The sequence below is a fragment of the Berghia stephanieae genome, chromosome 6 (assembly GCF_034508935.2).
Source record: "Berghia stephanieae isolate SIO BIC M18660-M18661 chromosome 6, UCSD_Bste_1.3, whole genome shotgun sequence".
In the NCBI taxonomy this organism is placed as follows: Eukaryota; Metazoa; Mollusca; class Gastropoda; order Nudibranchia; family Aeolidiidae; genus Berghia; species Berghia stephanieae.
The window spans coordinates 2,218,874-2,230,731 of record NC_088365.1 but is presented as its reverse complement, the minus strand read 5'-3'; the positions used below and the strand labels follow the sequence as shown (position 1 = coordinate 2,230,731).

Genomic DNA, 11,858 nt, shown 5'->3' with positions numbered 1-11,858 from the left:
AAAAAAAAACCAACCATGTTTCAATAGAAAAAAAAAATAAAATAATAATAATACTGTCCCATGTTTATCTTGTCTTGTATATCATTGGTTTACTAGCCATTTAAAAATTGAGCTTTAAAATTGAGCTTTATATATCGCAATACCGACTAAATGTGCTCTCAGCGGTTTACTAGGGGTCCCTGGTCAACAGCAACATTTAACATGTAAGACGGGACATAACGCCGGTTAGGCGATATTACAATTTTTCGGACAAAGACACCGCTGTTAACGGCCAGCTACTCATTTTACACCTGAGTACGGTGAGAGAATGTGAGTAAAGAGCCTTTTCCAAGGACTCAACTATGCGCCGAGCGCGAGGTTCGAACCCAGGACCTTCCGATCCGAAAGTGAGTGTCATGCCACTAGACCACATAGCCGAACATAGCCTTTCCACGGACAAGTCGGAGAACGAATGTGGAACGGTTTTGAGTTAATTAATATTTTTTTTTTTTACTTTTCACGCATGGTTGGGTTTTGCTAATGTTCGATATATTCAACTGGCTTTACCAGCACGGGCCGCCACTCAAAACTTCAGACCAAGGAATTGGCTTGTCCTCAGGTGTCACCCCATTAAGACAGCCAATGCCGTTAGTAAGTTAGTAAGTTTATTGTGTGGACGTACCTATCTCATTGATTTACCGTGTTGTAATGACACATGGATTAATGGTGGTTTATTCAAAAACTCGGCCTGATCGATAAGGAAAGATTGAAATGATAGTGTCAAAAAAAGATTAGGTCTAGTTTTATAATTTTTTTTCTTATTATTAATTAGGAGAGGAGTTGAGTTTTTCATCGTTCCTTTATATATCTATTTATTTGTGCGCACAAAATGAATATTGTGATATATTTGCTATGGAGGAGTTCAGTAGTACTTTAATTGGATTCAATAGTCTGATGTTACGTCGCCCAGCAACGGCGGCCATCATGGTTCTAAACAAAGAAAATCGGTACTTTTATTCTTCATGCTGGCTAGAACTTTTTATATGTCTTGTGATCAGAATATGTAAAAGTCAAAACATGATCAGATTTTTAATGGGTTTTTTTTTTCTCCTCTGGATACGCTTTTATTCTCGTCGGAGAAATATTTCATAAGGGCGTCGGTCATTTTTCCGTTAGTTTAGAGCCAGTTACTAAGTTACCATGCGGCACTATGAGGGAAGTGACGCTACGACTGTTGAAACGTATTATTATATAGATCTTTGGATCAGTGTGCCACCGATCTGGTTTTGAGTTTACCGCTAAAATATTTTTTTCAAGCTCTTTGGTTTCCTTAGCAATGATTTGGATTGGTGAGATGAGTTCATTTGTAATCTGACAGAAAATGCACCCAAAAATTTAGATAAAACAGAACGGGTGTCTCTTATCGATTAATTAAGAAAAATATATACTTTACTTTCTTTACTCTTATCTATTTCCCAGAGTAAACATCGGCCTTGTTACAAAGAAACCGGATTGTGTAATTCAGTAAAGTCAGGAATGCTCATCTACTAGGTTTGATGCAAATAGGAACATCAGGACAGTTTTGTAACCAAGAGAGACCAAAAGCAAAATAAAACAAGTGGAATTTTAGCTTTGATTGACTTCTAGGGTAGTGTGAATGTGAATTGAAATTAATAATTCACCTGGGAACAACGCTTAGATGAACAACAGAACCACATCGAATCTTCAAGTGACACGAATATCAATATCCTTAAATACCGAGGATTGCTCTAAGCTGAGCTCATGTGAAATGATGTAATGTGTCACGTGATGCTTGCTGATGTTCTTCACAAATCTGCAAAATAGTTGCGTACTTTATTCCTGTATGCATTCAGTACCTTACTCTTTGATCTTCAAATAAGTTTAGCAGTATAGATACGCCATATAAAATATTCGATCCTGAGGACTTTTAACCCATCCATGACAGACCCCCAAAATGGTGGATGCGACGGTGTTCGTTGCCGTGGCAATAGGCAGCGTCCTTGGGCTCCTTCTGCTGTCGGTGACCTTGATGTATTGTATGAAGCGCCACCATGACAAACAGCAGAACAGGGAACTCATTGAGAGGCGGCGATTGGAAGAGCGTCATCATAGGCATCTTGTTAGCCTTCGAGTCGGTAAGTCTCTCTTTTGGACTAATATGTAACCAATCTTCTGAAGACATTATTATGCGAAGGGGAGGGGGGGAGGGAGGGGGAGGGGGGGCGCTACTAACGTAAGATTGAGTTTTAAGATCGACTTATAAAATTTGAGTCAATATTGGTGAGATCTTGGTGTCATTGATGAGAATGAGATTTTTCAACTTTGTATCGTAAACCAAAAGATCCGTAAAAAGGTATGTGTTTGTAGATAATATTGGGGTTTTTTAAAAATAAACACTAAAATTGGATATTATTGGTCCTAAGCAAACCCCTCTATTGACTGGACGCATCTTGAAAATATTGATTGCTATTCAAACACCGCGTTTTGAATGTCGTAAGGTGTCCAATTTTATGATATTATAGATTTACCCGACGTGTAGATTGCAGGTCTGATAACCCAAAATGCTATGGGCTCATTGTTATAATGGAAATACAAAGCGCTTTACAAGAGGTCCTTAGGCAACAGAAAAAAACAACATGCAGGACGAGACATGACACCTGTTAGCGACATGACAAGTGTTACAATTACATTGTAATTAAACCCAATCTTATCTAATGATGACCCTTTTAATTAATAACAATTAAATTGGTTTGGATTCGGGATCAACGTTTTACATTTTTCAGGGGCAATGGAATGGCTTTTGCAGTTTCCTGCCACACAATATCGTGTTATTTTATTTGTTTGTCTGTTTGTTTGTTATTAATGGTTTTACGGCGTTTACGACACATTTAGGTCATTTCAGCGCCAGTAAAAGGAAGAAAATGGGATTGTAAAAAAAATAAATTAGATTTACAATTAAAAGCACACGAGAAAAGAAAGACAAAGGGAATGCGAAAATAGGGAACAGATGTAGATTCCAAGAGATACTATCATTGTGCTTGGTTTGAGATCACCTAAAAGTCTCATCCAGACACAAGCACAGAATCCCACTAAGAGGAATACATTCAAATGCGTAAATTATACATTCAAAAATCAAATACTACAATGCATAACAGAGAGATGATTTACGATGAAAAAAACCCCGATCATCTCCCAAAACAATAATTTTACATTTGACTGTTTCCCTCCCAGTCAAGGACTCCAGCCAGGGTCAGGACAAAACCAAGTAATCTCATTCCGAGACAAAGACAGAAAGCAGATTGGAAAACAGATATAAGGGGATGGAAGACAACAGTAAGTGCCTCCCTGTCCACTATGGGAGGTCAAGAACCCCACCCAGTTATTTGATTTGGGTTTATTTATTCATTTACTTATCATTTTAGTTATGCATGTATCCACGGATGACAGCCATAATATGAATACTTCTTGAATGAAAAATCAAGTGCAGGTGTTAAAATGGAGAATAAAAAAAAAAGAATATAGATATTCTGAATTGTGCAATTTAACTGTAGCGTTATTGATTAAATCAATCTATATAATATATCTCTGCTCTATATCAATCTATTTATTTATCTACTTATTTTCACTATCCATGATTTTCTTTTCTTTTTTTTTTAAATATCAGGTGCAAAGAGTTAAAATAAAGATTAGGAAAAAGAATAATCTGAATTGTGTAATTTAACTGTAGCGTTATTGATTAAATCAATCTATATATTTCTTTCAACTAGATCTACGAAAAAGGCTTTCGTATACAAGTCAAATTTAATTGAATTAATCCGAGTGACGCTTAATTGAGCGAATCATTGAAAGTTTTGAATAAAAGAGAGAAATGCGCATTCAAAATATAAGATACAGTAGAGCACGGTTATAATGAACAACACCAATTAGGAAAAATAATTCGTCATATGTGACCAAACTCTTCAATCTGATATTATTGTGTCGGAGTGATCTAGCCGAGGAAATTTAGATTCAAGGTCTAAATCATCAGAATTTATTTTGAGGACATAAATAGCGCAAAATCCACTAAAAGTGCTCAACGCGCTTTACAAGCGGTTCCTAGCCAACAGCAACGCTTAACTCACTCAATCCTAGACACTTTTAATGCTTTTCAAAATTGGAAAAAAATGTATTTAAATTGAGCATGTGCATAGAAAGTTTTATTCAACTACCATTAACATGTAAATTAAAAACATTAGCTTTAATACTACGCCTATAATTTGTCTCATAAAAATGTAATAAATAGGCATGGGGTAAAAGTAACCAGGGTAAACTACGAATATAGTCGGTGTTAGGGTTGAGTGAGCTATCATGTAGGACGAGACGTGAGGCCTTTAGGCGATATTATGATTTTTTTTTTCCAAGAAAGACAATGCTGTTAACGGCTAGTTATACTCATTTTACACCTGAGTACGGTGAAAGAGTCAGAAAATTTTAGATTCTTTTCAAGTTGAAGAATTAAATATCATTCTTATCAGTGGCGACTTTGAGTTTTACAATTTTTAAGGATATGGTTCACCCAGAGAGGATATCGTTTAGAGGCAATTCGTCACATATATTATCTTTTTAATTATTATTAAAGGGTTAAATATGGATATGATCAACACAAACATGGTACATTCCAGTACCTCATCTGAAAAAAAAAACCACAAACACACACACACACATACACACACACACACAAAAAAAAAATCTTGTGCATTTAAAAGGCACAATATCCACTAAACGTGTTCAAAACGCTTTAACTAAAAGGTGTCCCTAGCCAAAAGCAAGAGCTTGCTAGGCGGTGTTATTATGATTTTTTTTCTAACTAAGACAAAGTTGTTAACGCCCAGGTACCTACTCATTTTACACCTGAGTACGATGAGAAAATGTAAGAAGAGAGCCTTTTCCAAAGACTCAACTATGCACCGCACAGAGAGGTGGACTCGAACCCGGGTCCTTTCGGTCCGAAGGCGAGTGTTATATCACTAGACCACCACATCTATGTAAAACTAATCGATATAACAGAATTCTACCGTACCTGTCGGTTTTTGGGTTTGTTTGTTTTTTTAATTCAGGGGTGGGGGAGGTGTTTGTTTTGTTTTTATTTTTGTTTGTTCGTTTTGGTTTTTGTTTTGTTTTTTGTTGTTTTTTTTTGTTTTTGTTTTGTTGTTGTTTGTTTGTTGTTTTTTGTTTTGTTTTTTTTTGGGGGGGGGGGGTTTTCTAACTGCCTTTTTAACAGTGTGACATTCATTGATTGCATATGTTAACTTATCACTGCTCAATGCCATTTATTTGTTGCCGACACCAGAAAAACGCGACGAAATTGAAAGGATCGAAAGACGCAACGATACTATAACGAGGGGGGGGGGGGGGGGGGGGGGCTGGTATGGAATATATAAAATAAGACACTTTCTTTAGATCTAGATCTTCAGTGTATGACCGCAATAAAATTCTAAGCTACGGGCAAGATTGAGGATCAATAACAAAATTATGCAAATTAACCACCAGGCGATTGGGAAATTAAGTTATACCGCACAATAATCCGTGTGCCGGTCACGAATCAGACGGGTATAATTAATGCATAACTTAACTTGATAGCTTTAAAAATTTCGAGAACAAAGAGGCGTTTAGGTTTTCAATTTTTTTTAATACCATGATATTTTATTTTATATGAAAAAGCTTTTAAAGTGTTTACATTTAAACAATTGAATAAATATTTTTTTTTAAGCGAGAGAGAGAGTTAGGGGAAGGGAATGAAGAATGAATAGAGTTAAAGGAGAGAGAGAGGGGAGGAGAGAGAGAGAGAGAGAGAGAGAGAGAAGAAGAAAAGAGAGAGAGCGAGAGAAAGAAAGAGAAGAGAGAGAAGAGAAGAAGAAGAAGAAGAGATAGGTGAGAAGAAAAAGAGAGGAGATAGATAGATAGATAGATAGATAGATAGATAGATAGATAGATAGTAGATAGATAGATAGATAGATTTAGATAGATAGATAGATAGATAGATAGATAGATAGATTGATAGATAGATAGATTTAGATAGATAGATAGATAGATAGATAGATAGATAGATAGATAGATAGATAGATAGATAGATAGATAGATAGATAGATAGATAGATAGATAGATAGGGCGGTTTGTTTGTTTGTTTTATTTTGTTGTTTTTTTGTTTTTTGTTTTGTTTTGTTTTTTGTTTGTTTTGTTTTGTTTTTTTGTTTGTTTTTTTTTTTTTTGTTTGAAAGGTTGCTTTTGTTTTTAGTTGATTTTTGTTGTTTGTTTTTTTTTTGTTTTTTTTTTTGTTTTGTTTTTTCTCGTATTTTTTCTGGAAGTAAGTTTTTTTTACATTATAAAAGACACGAACAGTTATAAATGCACCTCCACGGTTTTACCATGTTCCATGTGCTCCACCTTGACTTGTTTCATTCCACAGCAGGCCAAATGGAACCATATTTTTTCCATTTCTTACAGGACCAGTCACCTATCAACTATCAACTATTTGATACTAACACTCTTACAATATCCGACACTACCTACTGGTACATATTCACACCTGAGTCGAGTAGAATAATGTGCGTTAAGTGCATTACATAAGGACAGAATAACGTCGGGGCCAGAATCGTCCTGGATCGCTGTCACCCATCCGCTCACTGATCATGCTCAATGTCGCTTTGGTGGCAACACGAGAGAGTGGTCATTTCAATCGATTCATATTTGAATGACGTGTCTTCCGTCACCCCAGATCTTATATCGTATTACCATTTATATCCTGGAGTCGGGGAGGGGTGGGGGGTTGCTAGCTGACAAAGGGTTTGAACCCGAAACATTTCACAATATTCATTCTTGTTCTTATTCAATATTTTAACGGCCAGAAGCTTCTGTCAGCTTAATTTGTTTTGTTTTGTTTTTTGGTTGGTTTTTTTTTTTTTTTTTTTTTGGTGTGTTTTCTTCTTTTTTTTGACTGTCAAAAGTGATATTGCTTTGGAAATGATTTATTCAATACCGAGATAATTCGGAAATGACGCTTACAAAATTAGATAAATAAATAGCAGATATGAATAAATAAATAAGCACGCGGTTGCGAGTAATAAAGTGTTCATGTTTCATTTCCTGACTTATTAGGCTCTTAATAAGCTCATGATCAACAGTTTCCCTTTCAAAACAGGCACTTTGAAATGTAAAGCTCTGCATTGCATTGAACTCAGACAATGATTATCCAGTTGTAACAGAAGGTTGTGATTGAATGACCCTCGCGTAAGAAAAACAGAAACGGGGGGGGGGGGGGGGGGGGGGGAAGGGGATAAAAATGATGACGTAAATCTAAATCTCGAGGTGAATGACAGCAAACCGTGATTTTGAATAGACTATCGGTGTTTTTGGCCAGATCCTTTTATTAGAACCAAGTGAAAAGATTTCATTGTGCCTTTGCTAATGTGTTTATCACGTTCGATTCATATAGATTTCCTCGCCCAGTGGATTATTATGCAGCCGATTTCGTGCCTTGCTTTATACCCCTCCACCATACTTTGGAAAAACATACTTTTTAAAAATAATTTGGCTAGAAAAGTTTTTACTTTAGATTTCAATTCAATTACAAATTGTTTTTTAAAATTGTCAGAATATGCTGCATATTACTCAGGGTACACTTGGGTAATAGCAAATAAAATTAAGAATAGATAAATAAATATCAAATCCTTATGACTATTCTGCGACATTTAAATGTGACCCTTCGCCTCAAAACGGTATTATGTCGGGTTGGTTAAGATGTTGAAAACTGAATTTATAGCCAGAATTATCAGACTTGTGTTGAGTTTGTATGTTTTATTGAGGAGAATGGATACCATATTTTAGGGTGCTAATGCCAACAATTTATATTTTGACCAGTTTTAACATTTAATTCGGCTTTTAAGCGTCTGGTTCGTTCCGACATAATACCGTTTTGAGACGATGGGTCACCAATTATGATTCAGTGGTAAATAAAACAATACATTGACACATGTAACAATACCCCATAACGGTGACTCGAGCACTCTCACATTTTCTCCGATTTAAAAAAAAAAATCCAGTTTAAGAATTAATTAAAAACTGATTTATCTTAGTTTAAGATATTGGAATTAAAATTTAAAGACTGGCCTAAAATAAGCTTTAGGTTAAAGAAAATTTTTGCAGACCCCCCCCCCCCCCCCCCCCCCTAAAGATATAGGGTTTTTTAATTGAGGACGTTTCTCATATTATGATGTCCTGGCAAACTATATTATTGAAACTCTATATTTCAAAGACTGTTTAATCCTGTACGAAAGATGGGGTACTAGTTTATGGTCATTTGTAGTATAGCCAGCTGGACTGGTTGATGTATGGTCTAATAGGTCATCATAAGAACTGCAGTAGTTATATGGTCTAGTGGTATGACACTCGCTTTCGGATCGGAAGGTCCTGGGTTCGAGCTTCGCGCTCGGCGCATAGTTGAGTCCTTGGAAAGGGCTCTTTACTCACATTCTGTCACCGTACTCAGGTGTAAAATGAGTACCTGGCTGTTAACAGCGTTGTCTTTGTCCGAAAAATTGTAATATCGTCTAACAGGCGTTACGTCCCGTCCTACATGTTGAATGTTGCTGTTCACCAGGGACCCCTTGTAAAGCGCTTTGAGCACATTTAGTGGATATTCCGCTAGGAACAAAAAACGACCCTCAACTTGTCAAAAAAATGTTCGAAACTTGAAACTGACTAAGATCATTAAATAGTGACAGATTATGGAACATTTCTACAGACATAACAGCCACGTGGGTTTTCTATGTGGAAGTCTTGATATTTTTTTTCTTATATTTATTGACTTTTTTTTTATTTCAGCACAACCTCCTCCGTACGACTCCAGGCGTGAAAACGTTCTGACAATGGTTCAGGGGCCAGTTCCTTTCAGCCCGCCTCCCGCTTACAAAGAGCGAATCACGCCGTTACCGCCCAGGAACGGTCAGGATGGGCTGATAGTTGGCATCGGTGGTACCACAGGGTATGGTAAGTATATGGTGATTATAATGATGAATCTATGATGATGGTGATGATGATGACGATGATGATGATGATTATGATGATGATGTTGATGATGATGATGATGATGATGATGATGATGATGATGATGATGATGATGATGATGATGGTGGTGGTGGTGATGATGATGATGATGATGATGATGACGATGATGATGATGATGACGATGAAGACGATGATGTTAACGACGATGACGACGACTTACAATGGTGAGGATGAAGATTAGGAGGAGAAAGAGGAGGAGCAGTAAGAGCATGAGGAGGAGGAAGAGGACAACGGTGACGCCGAAGATTCAAAGATAGCTCGTTTTAATTCAGTGTCATTTAATTTACACATTTCAATATTGTCATATTATTTCAGGAGCCCACCAATCAAGAACATCCACGGTTGGCCACCACAACAGTCACCGACACTCACAAAATCGCAATAACGCCCACAATAACAACCGCAACAGCAATAATGTAAATTCTCGCAATAATATGAACGTTCAAATGTCAAACTCAAACTCAAACCAAGCAATGGTTATAAACGCCCCTGTGGATGTCCACTCTTCCGCGCGGAGAAATCATTCTGAAGTCAACCATCATCGTGCTCAGCGAGTCCAAAACAACCGACAACAGTTGCCTGAACCCCCGCGTCACGATCCGCCATCCTATTCCTCTCTACAAATAAGACGGCCTGTAGACAACAATGACAGCAACAGCATTAGTACTATCAGTATCAACAGTCCGAGCCAAGACAATTCAAACAACAGTGGTAGTAGTAGTAGTAGCCAACAGCGAAATAACACATCAAACGAACGTGTGTCCTCTTCCCGAGCTCAGATGAACAACAATAACACATCAAATAATATCGCTGAATCTCGGACAGCATTAGAGAGAGATAACCGGAATGGTGCTTCTACTTCTATCGCTTCCTCATCATCTGATGCGCATCGTCGTCAGGTTGTGACAAACAGATCCCACCAGTCTTCCAGTTTGAATACCATGCCAGAGATTGAGGATTTATCCCTGATATAAACGTTGATATATCTACATAGCTAGCTGACTGACATGTGCCTTAATAAATGTCTGATTGGTGAATGAGTTTGAAGTTTTGATTTCGGGACAAACACGACATCTAGGAACAGCTTGAGATGGTTAAAACAGACTCGTCTTTGGTTGTCTCAAGTTACCTTTTCCTAACAACATATTAGATGTTTCAAAAGTGAAGTTACAATTCAAAAATGGCATACTATGACTGATCGCCTTAGTACATCATCTGTCTTTTCTCTGTAATATCTAGATATAAATTCAACTCAGAATGGAGAATTGCATATTATCACTTACTTTACTTAACTCTCTCTTGACCAGATATTTTAAGAATTTTACCCGAAACTTCGTACTCACCAAAGACAAAAATAGATTTTTCAAACAGAATAGTAATGAGTATATTCTATAATTTGTTCAGAAAAAAATGAGCTCTGCAACACAGTATCGAGTTTTTATAGCTATAACTATAACAAAATGAAATCAGAATAAGAAAATTGTTGGTTGTCTCGTAACGAATGTGACGATTTTCCTATAGGTGGTAAGGAGAGGGTTAATTCCCTGGACTACCTTTGGAGCGCAGTCCGTAAACAATTTTCCTCCATTAAACTCTCTTCTGGGTCAATCTCTGCAGTTTTCTATTAGTGGTTCCATATCCCTCGATTCCCTCCAAAAATTCTTAGGAATTGCATTTTGCAGGATATCTTTTTATTTATTTATTTAAACATTTCACAAACATTCAGCAATAATTATTTGCATGAGACATCTTTATTTTATACAGTATACATTGTTATGAAAGCAAAGAATCGGAGACCAGGTGGTATGAGGATCGATCCCCAGTCGAGGACAACTGAGTTTTGGGATAATATGTTTCCTCTTATTTTGCTTTCTGTATTGTTTTATTTTGTATTTTTCGGGCTTTGTTACATTCACACCTTTTCAGATTTTTAATGACACATTTTGACTTTATGCCAGAACATTCTGTAAAATGTTTTTAAATGTTATCAGTTTTAACAGTTCTGGTTCTTTGTTGAGAGGTCATTAAGCTCCCCCACACAAGTTGCCTCATGTTAATTTCTCCAACAGTTGCCTGTAGCATTTCAACCACACTTCATCTCTACGACCTGTTCTCTGTAATCTACTTTAGTATTTATACTGCGGTATTCTGGAATCAACACATATTCAAAAATTTGGTTACAAAACTTGTCCTTTAACTCTCTACTTCAACACTGGGACTTGCGAAATTCCCAGGTGTGAGAGCTCTTGCCAAAACGAAGGTCATTTTGATCAAACGATATTTGAAGGACGAATTTTCTGGCCAAAATGTTTAATGTGTGTTGTTTTATTTTTCAGATAGTAGTATACGTAGTATATATATATATATATATATATATATATATATATATATATATATATATATTATATATATATATATATATATATATTTATTATTTCCGAAACACATGTTTCTGTGGTTTCCATCCACGTCGTCAGTCGGCACATTACATTATATATATATATATATATATATATATATATTATATATATATATATATATATATATAATATGTATGTATGTATGTATGTATCTATCTAACGTAAGCTAAGAGGTTCTGGCAACATGACAAGAAAACCTCAAAGTCACGTTTCCTTTGAATATGATCTTCAATATGCATTCAAACTAGTCTGTCTAATATAATTCATCTTTTACTTTTATATTTCATCTTATTCCTTATTGACATATCTATACCTACTTGCACATATTTGCAGGTT

The 11,858-nt window shown here is 36.2% G+C and overlaps 1 protein-coding gene across 1 annotated transcript in view; it reads left to right on the top strand.

The window, feature by feature from the left end:
* Positions 1-10,283, top strand: part of LOC144975962 (uncharacterized) — a 24,022-nt gene extending 13,739 nt beyond the window's left edge. The window contains exons 2-4 of the mRNA XM_078920202.1: positions 1,459-2,135; positions 8,860-9,024; positions 9,418-10,283. Of these exons, the coding sequence (XP_078776328.1) occupies positions 1,955-2,135; positions 8,860-9,024; positions 9,418-10,076 (1,005 nt within the window). The 5' untranslated portion in view covers positions 1,459-1,954 and the 3' untranslated portion in view covers positions 10,077-10,283. The remainder of the gene's footprint in view (positions 1-1,458; positions 2,136-8,859; positions 9,025-9,417) is intronic.
* The last annotated feature ends 1,575 nt before the right edge of the window (positions 10,284-11,858 follow it).